General features: G+C 37.2%; 1 protein-coding gene across 2 annotated transcripts; it reads left to right on the forward strand.

The window, feature by feature from the left end:
- Window positions 1–831: 831 nt before the first annotated feature.
- Window positions 832–12625, forward strand: LOC105038661 (protein phosphatase inhibitor 2). Of its 2 annotated transcripts, none has more exons than XM_073260468.1 (5): window positions 832–920; window positions 4126–4190; window positions 8885–9000; window positions 9109–9267; window positions 12078–12625. In XM_073260468.1, exons 2-5 carry the CDS (start codon window positions 4186–4188, stop codon window positions 12332–12334), a joined length of 537 nt encoding a protein of 178 aa, XP_073116569.1. In that variant the 5' UTR covers window positions 832–920; window positions 4126–4185; the 3' UTR covers window positions 12335–12625. The 2 variants fall into 2 exon arrangements, with proteins under 2 accessions (XP_073116569.1, XP_010912838.1); XM_010914536.4 differs by lacking the exon at window positions 832–920 and adding an exon at window positions 922–1045.
- The last annotated feature ends 1563 nt before the right edge of the window (window positions 12626–14188 follow it).

Raw genomic sequence — 14188 nt, forward strand, 5'->3', positions numbered from 1 at the left:
AGGTTATGATGGTGGCAACAATGATATAAAGCAATGATGACGGTGCTGGTGGCAAAGACGGTAGCAACGATGATTTACCTTTTTTTTCTCTATATTTTTTTTATTTTTATTGTTGCAACTTATATGATTAACTTTATCATTGTCCATTTGATTTCTTTCCCATGATAAAATCTTAAATTCAACTTGAAATGGTATCTCAACACATTCCTTCATGAGCAACAATAATTTTTTTAATTATGATGTATGTCTGCATTGTACAATTAAAATCAAATAGAGTTTCTCCCTCAAAAGTATGGGCCTAATCAAAACAGCATATTATCATACCATTAAAAAACTATATTTTTTTATTTTAATGTGGTATAAAAATTGAAGATATGTGGAACATTAAAATTTCAGCTGCAATTGATCATATTTTTTTAGTTCAAGTTGTCTGATGTTTACCACTGATTTTGCATTGACGTAATTAGAGCCCTAAATCTATTTGTTAGACTACAGGTGGCACTCATCTAGCCGTAGAAGCTAGCTCAATGGACACATCAACGTAGGTAGAGAAACTGAAGTAATCAATCTAAAATAACAACAAACCATCTTAACCTGTCTTCATTTCGTTCAAATAAATAATTGAACATAAAAAACCGAACCGGGCCTGGCCCAGGAAAAAATAAAACCGAAGCCGGCGAAACGAGCGTCACCCGGGGAGTGCGTGGGCCCTCCCAACTTCCGCTACCAGACGACGTTGTGAATTATGATTGGTCCCCGTCGAGAGGAAATAACAAGAAAAAAAAAAAAAAAGTCGGTCCGATGTCCCACATGTTCGGCGGGGCCGGATCGGTCCGTGGGAGTTTTAATACGCGTCTCAGCTCGCCCGCTTCGTTGACGTCGCCCGTCTCGCCCTGTCGGCCCTCGTCGGGGCATCAAAGGTTTCAAGAAATACCCCAAACTTCGTCTCTTTCGTCTCTCTATCTCTCTCTCTTTCTCTCTCTCTCTCTCTCTCCCCCCCCCCCCCCACACACGCACCGATATCTAATTCGCTCTTTGATTTGAGGTATGCATTTCAAATTACTGGATTTGGATTGCTATTATTTTCCATACCTATTTCCTGTTTCAGGATTTTACCTTTTCGGTGTTCCATAGCATATTTTTGGTATTTTGATGATCAAAACAGTGATTAGTTTCATGCTGATGGGGGTTTTTATGCAATAAAATCGATTCTAGGATCCCATTTGACGATGGATGGTATTAAGAGCAGAATGCAACGATATATGGTTAAATTTTACAGATAATATTATTTTTTGGAATAATATTATGAGAATAACAAGATCTAGTTGGTCCTCAGAATAAATAAAGTATGCACTCAATTTCTTGATCTTTTTTTTGCCGTCTGTTTTCTTGAATTTGAACCTGTCCAGATAGGGTTTCTTTTTATGTTTGGGTCAATTCAAATGAAAAAACATCCACCACCCTAGGTGGAGGTGGCTTTTTTTTTTTCCTTGTTTTTGAGGTCATGGGCTCGACACCAAGACATGGGATGCATGATGAGGTTTGATTTTTCTTAGAGGATTTGAAGTTAAGTCTAAAAACTGTCGCTCAAGTGAAGTTGATGCAAAAGTTCATTCAGTTAATTTCTTGGTTTTAATGGATTATTGCCAGGTTGTTCGTTCTATCATAGAACCAACTAAAAAAACATAGTTTCTGGTAAGTTAGGTAGAATTATAGGTTTTTCAGGTCATTTCTAGAGGATGTACTGAGGTGCATGTCAATTCTAAGACGTGTATATAGTTTATACTATCTTTTGCTGCAATAGGTGCGCTGATTTATTAAGTTTTCTGGATCTACAAATTTATAATTCACTTTTGTTAAACTATATCTCCTTATTGTCCTTTTTGGTTGACATATCTTTTTTTTTTTCACTTCACTTTTTACGTAATACTTCTGTGATTGTTTTCTAACACACCTACTTTAAGGACATGTTTGGCCCGACAGGATAAGCTGGGACCAGTGCACGAGGAGTTTTTATAAATCAAAGATAATTGATAAGCAGTGGATTTAGGTGATGATATAATTAAAAAGGACAACAAAAGATATTGAAATAGAACATTCTTGGTGACGCATTTTTGCCTAAAGTGGAGGAACCAAACTTGAAGTAGCTTAAGCCATAAAAGTAGGTGAGGTTCCACCTACTTAAGGTGCAACTAGACTGATGATTATTCCATTTTGTGCTTATGAAGAATTGGTGACTATGGGTCTAGCAGAATATATGCCATGGATTCATAAGCTACAACAATCAAAGGAGATCATCATCAGGAAATGCATGATCAATAGAGTAATTATTGACCTGGGTCTGATATATCTGTTATTCTGGGTCCATATGTTTCCTTCATAGCAAGGGTATGGAATATGATGATAGTGGGTTATTTTACCATACTTGTAAGGTAGCTGGGCCATATATTCCTTTAATAACATACAAAAACCACGTTTCGTAAAGCTATTTTGATAATGCAGAAGTAAGTTCCCAAGACTTTACATCAAGACAGAAAATCTTGAAGACTGCAAGCAAGCTTGGAAGAGAGCATAATATTTTATTGAAAATGCAGTAAATTGGAAGTAATGGACAACAATCCTCCCAAAGTATAAAATATCACAGCTGGAGGAAATGAAGAGGATTGTACACCAATTCTGGGCTTAAAAGTTGAGCAACCCTCCAAGTGCGCAGAATCTATGTACAGACAAAAGACTGCACAAAATGGGAATCAGCCCCTTCAATACCACAAAAATTGAACAGTTGCAAGTGGGTCTATATGAATTTTAAAAGTCCCTATTGAAGAAATAATTTATGAAAGACCCAAACCTATTGGACTTGGTTGGTCTAGAAATCAGACTAAGCTCTTGTTAATTCAGAGTGAAAGATGGAAAATTCAAGAAGAGTTCTAGGCAGGCCAGCAACTGCTCCAATGATTTATATAGGATGGCTATGGGTTAAGAGCAAGGTTCGCCATCTCCGTATCGGACCCCGTACTGGTACAATCATACTACAGTGTTGGTACACGGTATGATTGTGTCGGTACAAGATGGTTCGATGTACCGGTATGATAACGGTATGGTACACTCCTTACCATCCGGTATGGGGCAGTACGGTGAACCATGATTAAAAGCAAACACTGGATGTCGTTTGCAGGATGGAGAGTGTTGTTACTGGGTAGAGATGAAAATTTGATTATTTCACTGTTTTCAGTCACCATCTGCTGGTTGAACAGGTGTGGAATAGAAGATGAATAGAACATCCTTTTGATGACCAAACTTCATGATTAAGCATACCTTGAAGCAATAAGCTAAAGTTTTATGCTTGTCCATTTATAGTGATCAAATTATTTGTATTTTCTGTAAAATTTATCCTTTGTTTGATGAGCTCTCTGAAGTAAAAAGGATTAATATCTTTATGCACATTAAAGGTAGGCTATGGAATTCTCTTGAGTGGTTTGTGTGTGAAGTTTGACCTATATTGGTCAGGGTTATACAGAAGGATGGAGACATCTATTCTTCTATTAAAAGCAAATTCCTGAACAGCGTGTTAGGTTCTGCTCATTGGTCATCCATCACGAGACTACTATATATAGATATCAAGATCTTGCCAAGTTTACAAAATTAATAAAAGGTTCATATTTACTAAGTCATGTAATTTGGAATTATTCTTGGAGGCATCCTAAAGAAATTAAGAATTTGATATATTATCATTTACTACATATCATAACATAGCGGCTTTGTCACATCTTTAGCCTTTTACTATATACAATGTCATTTAGTATGATTAGTGTAAATAAAGACAAACACTCATCTACATGCTTCAATTTGGTGGCACTTGCCAAATCATCCTGAGAGGTTCCTCAAGTACATAAATTCATTTTTCCTCTTTTGCTAGTTTTTTTTGCTGTATATGTAATTCATAATTAAATATGCATATGTTTTCTATTAGTGAGCACACCTTTACTTGTATGTTTGTTATGCCAGTTAAATTATTTAACATTTTATGTTCAAGACAAATATAATTCTTGAGTGACAAATGTAATTGCACATATAACTGCACTAGTAGGCAAAATTTTTAACTTTCAAAAGGTTTTGTACATGTAGGTTGGCATCACATTAATTGTGGGAGCTTTTGTCCGTTAGGGAGATTCAGAATTCTAAAAAATGCGGTTAGTATAATTGCTTTCAAGAAGGTTTTATTACTCTCTTACATTTTGCTGTACTTGGTTGTCATCTAAGCAGATTTACTAATAGTTATATACTAATGCATAGATTGCATTTTGGGTTGGATTATGTACATAAAATATTTACCATTATGCTTCACACATTACCTAATCAGCTTAAATTATAGTTAGCTGATTCCGTGCAAGAGTAATATTAGTATGTAAACCATAAGGTAGTGTTTGTGATGTTCATAATGACTATTTTCTTTGAAATTGTCTAGGATTATATATTGAGAGTTGATAGTGCAGAAATCATGTGTTTTTATGCTTTCCAGAAATGGATAGCTAACATCCTTATGCAAGCATTGATTACTGGTTCTTGATGTATTGGTAATATATGCTTATTTTTGAGCAATAGTTGAATTTGGATTCAAATTATTTGGGTTTACGTTGTAAAATTTAACACAAGGATCTAAATCCTGGTCTCAAGACCCCTTTGGTCCAAGGCCAAGTTGGGATCATACCAGGATGCTTGAGACACTTGGGATAGTTGACATCCTTGTGATTCACGGGTATGCCCCTTTATTTTGTTTGTTTTAGTTGTTTAGGAGTTTCCAGAAGTTGTACATCAAAATTTAGGGTGGAGCCAATGATTGGGTTATGGTGCAGCATCAGTATCAACCTTAGTGGATTGAAAAGAAATTGAAAAAAATAATAAATTTAAATGAAACACTACATATCAGTCGTGCCATGAACAAAAACGTGATGAGTTTAAATAAAGCAACAGAAGGCCATTAGAAACAAGAAAGAAGAGAAAAATAAAAACAAAAGAAATTAAAAAATTGGTGTCAAAGTAAAATTAGTGGCATAGCAAGCTATCCCAAGTGGCGGGGCATACTGAGATGGGATAGACAGTGTCATACAATTTCTTAAACCCTTGAGTAAGCATGGAATTTAAGAACTTTGCTCAATGAATCCTAAATCTCTTGTGGTAGTTCCCCAAAGTTGTGGAGTTGTTTGACGCTGGCAATTTGGCATCTCCAATAGCATGACAATGCAAAATCTTGTCAAGTTGCGAAACTAATTAGTACAATTACATAATTTTGTCCACTAGGGTGACGTTTGGATGCTGGATAACTAACTAGAGAATAGATAGTTTTAACTCTACATAGCTATCCCTTTAACCACTTACCCTTGAGCTAGTAATATTGTCTATCTAGTTGAAGTTTGAGGGTAAGTGGGATAGGTTATGGGAAAAAGTGAAAAAAGGTTGGAGAGAGAAGAGAGAGTTCTGTGGGTTAAAACTTATTGCAACTGAGGGAAATAGGTTTGCCCTAGTTAATAACCTTTTTGCTGTGTTGACCATGCAAACTTAGACCCTGTTTTTGGATGATGAATGACTGGTTAAGTGGATGACCATCCACTGATCCCCACTTAATTAGAAACCAAATAAAATCTTTGGTTGTTCATTAAGTGATATCCACTTAGTTAGCCAAACCCTATCAAAAAACAGGGGTTTAATTCTAGCTTGTCAATGCTCCAAAAAGGTGCTTAACCTAGTTAAACATATTTCACCACTCTTATGTTTAACCACCTCGTCGTTTTCCCCACCCCACCTTTTACTACCTGAACTACCCCTCCCCCACCCTTTTGATACTCCCAGTCCACCATTTTACTGTGGGCTCCTCTCTATGGTGGTGGATTGTGGCTTGACATCGGCTGCTCCATATCCTTTCCCTGGTTGCTCCTGACCTCCATGAAATCCTTGGTGGGGTTCATCACCAATTGAGCATCCTCCATTTTGTTGGCCCATATTTGTGCTGGAGTTGCCCTCTCTTCCTCTCTTATGAGGCTGAGTGGCTCCATGCTTGATTGACAGCCTCTATCTTACCATTGACCATATCCTCAAGGAGTCTCAGATCTGGTCTCCCTTTCTGCCACTTCCAACACCTTGAATCACACCTATGGTAGCCTTATGGACATTGTCCACCCTTGGTTCCAGACCTAATGCTTGCAGTAATCCAGGCCACCTATTGTCCCATCTCAAAGGTCCGACGGATAGGTCTTTCAAAATCTTTTTTTTTCTCCTTCTTTTTAATCACTTTCTTATCTTCCCCCTCCATATGTGATCTTGGAATGATTGATCATCCCTGGGATCTTGGTTGGCATCGCCTGAACCAGGGAGGTTGGAGCCAGCTACTTTTTATGTCACAGTCAATATAGTTGCAATGAAAATTAGTTGTCTCACATGGCCGGATGATCCAATGAGTTCTTTTTTATGTATGAGAGGAGAGGTACTTAACCATTTCATAAGACAAGGAAAAGGGCCTTAATCACTGAACCCCTACCTTTCCAACAAAACAACACCATTTTTTTTCCATCCAGGCAATAAGGTTGGGTTCAGTGAGCAGCAATCTGACATCAACTTTTCTAACCCATGGATAAGTGATCAAAGGATCATCATCTGGAGTATCTAACCCCTGGTTAGCACTAGTCTACATAATCTATATAAACAATGTATCTACAAAGTTGACTGCCTTATCTGAATCAAACTTTATTGATTACTGGTCTTGCATACCCATGATGTCTATATCAGCAATAATGCTTGTAGTGTTACTTTAAGTCTTTTAATCAGGCCTCATGGTTTTGTAAGAAAGAATTGTAAATTTCTTATAACTATATCTCAGAGAAAGGTTGTGAATTTATGTAGCTAGAGCCAGCGGATGACCCATAAAATGGCATAGACAGTCCTCTGGAGATGGAAGACGGCTAAGCATGAAACTTGCTGCCATACTTTAAAGTTCCAAGCACTCTATAACAATATATCTTCACAATATCTCATCACATTTTATGTCACTAAACTTATTTTTCACCCTTCAATTAGTTATACTAAACAAACATAATCATAATTTGGAGCAACAAGAAAAGAAAATTGAGAAAGAAATTAACATAAAAGAAGTAAGAAGGAGATGAGACAAAAAGGGGAAGATAAAGCAGAAGAAATTTCCTCTCAAAGAAAAAACAGAAGAAATTGGGAGAGGTGACACCAAATAAAACAATTAGAAAGAGAGGCAGGGAGAGAACAGCTTTATTTAAATTGCGAGAAACAAAGAAAGAGAGGAGGAAGAAAAAGATAATGAATACTTATGGAAAATGGAAAAGTTAAGGAGGAAATGTGGAAGATGAGGAAGAAGCAAGGGAAAAAGAATAACTCAAGAACTGAGATTTTATAATATTGATGTGGCACAGGAGAAAGAAGAAAAATTATGCTTCGTTGTATTTTAAATTTTTTAGTAACTGTATCAGACTCTAATACATATATTAAAACATGAGTGCATACGTACATATGGATGCACATACATTCATATATACGAATATGTATATATGTCTTATATGATTATATGGCTTGAAGGCTTAGTATGCACTCAAGAGTATTGTTATAAATCACAATATTAACTCATCTTGAATTGATCCATGTTATATCTCTAACTGACTTATTATTCGAAACTAGGATTAAGTGGTAGCCTATGGCAGCTTATTGTACCTAAGGACCTGGATGGACTGGCTGTGTGCCTAGTTGACTGCTCATGACAACACTGTTTCAACAAATGAGACACCCTTAACTTTTCTTTTGAGAATTCCTTAGAATGCAAAATTAATGTAGTTATCAACCATAGAATGCCTTGACTCAGGCATATGGATTTATTATATTGATGGATCCCTTGCATCTACAAGGCATATTTTTTACTTGTGGGTGAACTATGTCATGTTTTATTCTAATCCATGATAACATTGTATAATTATATATCATCCTTCTCTTGAATTCTACTATGATATCAAGAAATATGGCTGCAGGCGTTTTAATAAATGTTGCCTAAAAATGTGAATACACATGTACACCTCTTTGTAGTGTCTGAACCTGATACACATGTACTTTAGAATGTTTATTATGCTGATTGATCTTTTACAGTTTGTATGCTCTAATTTCTTTGAATATGGTACATCTACTAATTTGTTCTAGGCTAGCAAAATGAAAAATATATGCTGTAGGTAGAGTGGCAATTGGGTTGGTTTGGGTTAGATTTGGGTAGGGTTGGATGCGGGTTGGGTCAAAAATTTGTCAACCCGAACCTGATCCGCTTATTAAATAGTTCAAAAATTCAGTTTTGAACCCAATCTTTTAACTTAACAGGTAACCCAACCTGACGTGCATAACTTGTTTACTAAATAGGTTGATTCAGGTTAAATTGGTCAGGTCATGGTCCGACCTAATTATTAAATGGGTTAAAATAGGGACGAAAGGTCTAAACCCTAATCCGACCAATTTAATGAATGGGTCTAAAAGGGTTGACCTGTTTATGACCCAAACCCATTTATGAACAACCTAAAGTTACTTAAAGCAGGTCATTTGTGGGTCGGGTTGACAGATTGGGTCATAATTTGCCACCCCTAGCTAGAGAATGACATAAATAAACTGCCAATATTTCTTTTTTCCTTTACAGTCCTACTTGAAATTGACATTTGCTATTTCTTAATCGTAGAATGCTGGCATATGTTTAGATGACTGGAACCATAACCTGCAATTTGTGCAAGTTTGCTATCTTTACATATATTGCAGACCTTATCACTATTTTATAATGTTACATTCATTTGGGCAAGTTACAAGGTAGTGAATCCTTTTCATGCTTATTCTTAACTAGGGGTCGTGTGCGATGGAATGAGGCAAACTTGAATGAGATTGAAACAAATAAACCAGTAAGGCAGAAAATCACTGAGCCTAAGACACCATATCACCATATGATTGTTGATGAGGATGGTTTGTCTGTGCAACTTTCATTCTATCTGTCCTATCTACTATAGCCTGTATTATCATGACACTTATACGTTTTAACTAACAGCTACAATGGGATGCTTGATTTTGTAGGTTCTGTGTCACCAAAACGTGCTTTTGATGAATGCTTGGATGAATCTGCTTATGCAGAAGCAATTCTTACTGCCTTGAATGATGTAGCTTCTTCAAGCAGACGGGATGGGGGTTGGACATCTTCTGAAGATGAACCAGATACCATGAAACAAGATGAAGGTTGTTAGCTGCTTCTTATGGTTTTTGAATCTTGCAACTTAACTGTTGGTGTCTTTCTCTCTCGCCATTGCCATCTTCTTGTTGTTGGTACATCTTTTTTGCTGAATTTGTGAATGGATCGTCTATATGTTGGATACTCAGGATGACTAGGTTTTGGTTTTGGTGCAGCTTTTGTTTTTTTTACCATGAAACATGTAATCAGTTATATGTGTCTTCACTTGATATGGTACATAAATTACTTGTTTTCTTTATGCATACAAGGTTTATAATGTTCTTACAAACAGATTGTCAAGCAATAAAGAGGGTGTTGGCACAAATTAAGAGCATAGGATTGAAAATGTGGTAATGCTGGGAAAATAAAGTTATAAATGAGAACCTTTAGTTGAAGAGGAAAAAAAATCTTTGTATGGTGGAATTGTTGAGGAAGAGTGTCCTTTAGGGTGCAAGAAGGTGGAGAGATCAGCAGCATGAGCTTCTAAAATGATTGGCGAGCAGAGCTTTGCCTTAGAAGAAGCTGTTTTATTGCATTAACGCATTACCTGCGGACAGGACAGGGCGGTTAACATTTGCCATTACCTTGTTTTGGGTGTGGCATTTTCACTTGGCTATTTATGTTCAAAAGACATGCTGATGAAGAGGTAATGGGAGAAATATTAGTTCTTTCGGTTAAGTCTTTGGAGCAGAAGTTAGTCCTGAAAAGGTTGATGAAAGACTGGAGCTGGGACCGACATGTTGGCTAGCTGAAGCTAGGTTTGGTTCTGTTCATCTGACCTTCAGCCAGGTGTTTATCTTTTACCTGGTTACCTAGAGTTAAAAGTTTTTTGTTTAAGAAAAAGTAATGGGGGAAATCTTAGCAGTTTTGGTTAGGCTTTTGGAGCTGAAATTTAGAGCTGGAAAGCTTGATGGATGACAGGATTTAGTGCCATGATTACTTCCTCTTGATGTCTTTATGTGATTCTTTGCTGATGCATGATCCAGAAACCCACACAAAGTCAATCCTTTTGCTATCCAAGTTTTTCTATGGCTAGTCTATTCAAAAGTCTATGGTGATAATTAAAAGATCTTTGAATATTTAGTTATGTTTATTATGTTTACTTAAAGAAGAAATCACAGGTAACAGTATCTGGCTCAGAGGTGGAAATTCTTTCAAAGATGGCAACTTATGCAGAAACTATCTTGAATATCTTGTACGTCTATTTAGGGGATACAATTGAAAAGGTTCTAAATGAAGGTATCATTAATAGTCTGAAAGGCATAAGTTAACGAGGGAAATGCCTATTAAGTGTGAAAAGAATTTTGAATAGGATTTTGAGGCTAGAGACAAGGCTGAGATTAAAGTTTAGGCTTGTTTATTGCTGGTTTGAGGCTTTTTTTTGTCCAGGTTTGGTTCTTTTTAATTTGGGTGTCTTCTTTATTTTCTTTCTTTCTTTCTTTCTTTCTTTATTGATTGGTTAATCTGGGAGTGGAAACCCACCCTAACCTACATATATAAAGTCGCAGCCTACAGAATCAGTCATTACAAAAGATTCAAGCTAAGTTGGATGGTACCATTTTCTTAATTTTTTGACACTGTATTTCTGATGGCAATTGGGTTTGTTCAAGTGTACTGCCACTCAAGTCTTTAAGATTGATGGTTTTCAGTATTATGACTGGGTTCTTTTAGTTTGGAATGGGAGAATTTGACATCTTGCACATAGGACACTTGATCTAGAAAAGGTAGCCATTTGCAGCCTTGATATCCAGAACTCTTGATTAGTTAAGCCATCAAGATTCGCAGTTATAGAGAATGGAGGGAAAGGATCATCTGAAGCAATTAAAGAAGAATAAATGAAGAACAAGGAAGATCTATGGAAAGTAGAGAAATGGGGTGAGAGGGAGAAAACCAAACAAACAGGCAAGAACTGCATGGCTTAAATATCTAGGCCATGAGTCATTTCCTAACCTAACTGGCTAGGATGGCTCTTACATATGGTTAAGAGTCCAGACCACCCTCATAAATTGCTGATCACTTGCGTGTTCACATATATTCAGTCCTTAAATGCCAAAATCGGTCCATTTTGACTGAAAACAGATCAGTTTTATGAAGCCATCGGCCACAGTTTTTCTTTACTGACTCGAAGTACCATGCATGTGAGTATGAATAGTCCATCTTTTCTTTTCTTTGCTAAACTAAAGTTCTATTACTATTGCCTAGCATATGAATAGCCTGCAAAGCCCTCATCAAGCTCCCAATGTTGAATAAACCAAGAAATTCTACACTTAATATTGTACTAGGTGCTTAATATCAAGTTTTTGTGTTCTTCAACAGATTTTTTTTAAAATCCTGCCATATTGCATTTAGAAAATATTTTTTTCCTGATTTCATAGTGAAATTAGTAGAGAAGTGCATTGATCACATCTTTCCTGCTACATGCTGACATGACACTTGTAGTTGATTTAGACTACCATCAGCATGATGGTAATGTTTTACTTTTACCTGTCTTCTTGGTATCTTGTTGATGAGATGTAGAGAACTGTAGAAAATAGTTTTTAATAATGAGGGATGAGTCCGGCAAGTCTCATGTTTTCTTTAGTTTGAGGTTTTCTTCCCGCTCTTGTTTTTATTGTGCTACTTACTGATCAGAAGGAAAACTAATAGTGGCCTATATAGGTTTTAAGGGCATTTCTTGGCCGGTTGGAAGGTTGATGTTGATTGACTGCTTTTAATATACCTAATGATTATATGATTTTAAAATCAAGTGGACACTACGCTGAATCAAAAGTCTATACTGACCATGTAATAAGTTGTGTTTCCCATCTCTTTTTATCAGATTCCGAAACAGATAGAGCAAGATTAAGTTTCAAGGAGCACCGACGGGCTCACTATGATGAATTCCGTAAGGTGAAGGAATTACTACGGACAGGGTCTCTTATAGATGATGAGGTGGACGAAAACAACAATGGCCAGGAAAAGGGTGAGAATTCGGCTTCTTTGATGGCTGGTGTGAAGGACATTGGTGAAGCTCAAAACACTGAGCTAAATCAAAATCAAGAGATGCATCCTCCATGTGACAGAGCCTGTAAATAATATTTATTGTTATTTAAGCTGGCATAGAGTGAGTCTAGTGTGGAGATGCATGACTTACTTTCTCTTTTGTTGAAGAACATACTAGTTCATGACTGAGAAAACTCTAAGCTAGCAGTACTCAACTTTCCGATGTGAAGTCACCAGTTCTCTAATCCATGTAGACATGTTCCCTTTTACTTTCTTTTGCAACAGCAGATGTTGCTATAGTTTCAAAGTAGCATGTTGTAGGACTCTTACATGGAAACGATGTATAAAATATTTTGCCAGCTATTGACCTGTCATGGTTGGATACTTCTAGTTGTGGAAAACTGAGAAAGGGAAAAGAGTGCAGGAAAAATGCGGGGAACATGAAGGGTGTTAATATTTTTCTCTGGAAATGGTAAACAACTGTGTGAATTACCATGCTTTCTACCAGTTAATGATGTCATTGATCCATAGAGCCCTGATGCCAAAGCACAACATATAAGTGGAATTGTCTCTTGTTTTTTGAGAGTTGAGACCCGGTCATGGCCAACCGAAATGATAACATTGGTCTTTGTGGATGTTCTCGTCACCTTTATTTGTACTTTTGGCATGGGAGAGAGATGATGCAAAGTATTCTGCAGCTATTCATGAGGAAACTATAGAAGACTGCGCTCAGGGGTTTGCAAGCAATTCATCTGTCCCGGGATCAGATATACTCTCTCGTCCTGTTGGTGTGGGCCATTGATTTGATCAGAGTTCGAGGTCTTTAGTGAAGATCCTAAGCCCCAGAAACTACAAGCTTTTCAAGAGAGCTCGAAGGCAGCTACAGACTGTCCAGACCAGCATCAGCTTGCAACCGATGAGCTAGGGAAGGAGGAAAAGAAGACATCCAACAGAACTCTCTTCGAGTCGAGCTCACCAAGTTCGCCAGATGGTCAGCCACTTGATTAGCTTCATGAGTGACATGCCTGCAAGTCTCTTTTTGTCATATTGCTTAAGCCACTATCTTCTGGCAGAAGAATCTTAGCACACAGACATCCGTGCACTCTTAAAACACAAAAGATGAGAGTTGGAAGATTTCATGCTCATTAACTTGAGAAATTAAATTTACTTCACTTTTGATTGACTGCTCTCTGATTCAAAGACAGATATCTACATATCTACAAGCAGGGCTCTGATGCCCATTATCTATTTATCTTCTACTGTCATAACTCGCTTTGACCACGCTGTTCTAATCCTTTCAATCGAGCCCACCCTTTCTTTTCTTTTACATGTGGCATGACGCAGCTCAGGTGCCACCATAAATTTGGAAGGAGAAAAGGCTTCTTTTCTCCAATGGTTTCTTTTTTTTTTTTTTGGGTAAAGATCTCTGATGGTTGGATGCCGAGAGATGCATGAGCTTCCTGAAGCCAGGCTGTCGACGATTGTCTCTAAATTAAGAAAGATTTGTCTCTAAATTGAGGAAGGAACACATGAGAATTATAAAGTTTATCTGGAAAAATGCTAACGAACTTTACTTCTCTTCTTCATTAATGCATTGTTGGTATTTGACTCAACTAACTTGGCGTTCTCTAAGTTCTAATCAGGCGATGAAGTTGTTCAAGAGCTTTTCAAGGGAACCTTCTTCCAATATCACATTACAACTTAGAATATTATATTATATGTTTGAATGAAACAAAGCAGCCTTGGAAGTTTTGCATTGGCCAGTCAATGTTCCCCAATTAACTGATCGACTGGGCTTCAGCTAGACATGGGCAACGCCCGGGCCATCCATTATATGATCTAGCCCAATCTAGTCCGACACGGATCAAGCTATGCCTGGCATGACCCAACTGCTACAATAACGGGCCGTGCTAGGCACGGCCCACTAAAAGAGACCGAGCTAGGCTG

The sequence above is a fragment of the Elaeis guineensis genome, chromosome 1 (assembly GCF_000442705.2).
Source record: "Elaeis guineensis isolate ETL-2024a chromosome 1, EG11, whole genome shotgun sequence".
NCBI classification, from domain to species: Eukaryota; Viridiplantae; Streptophyta; class Magnoliopsida; order Arecales; family Arecaceae; genus Elaeis; species Elaeis guineensis.

Coding starts and splice junctions, on each gene's coding strand:
- LOC105038661 (XM_073260468.1), top strand. Junction 9,001..9,108: donor TATGATTGTTGATGAGGATG/GTTTGTCTGTGC, acceptor TTGATTTTGTAG/GTTCTGTGTCACCAAAACGT. Junction 9,268..12,077: donor TACCATGAAACAAGATGAAG/GTTGTTAGCTGC, acceptor TCTTTTTATCAG/ATTCCGAAACAGATAGAGCA.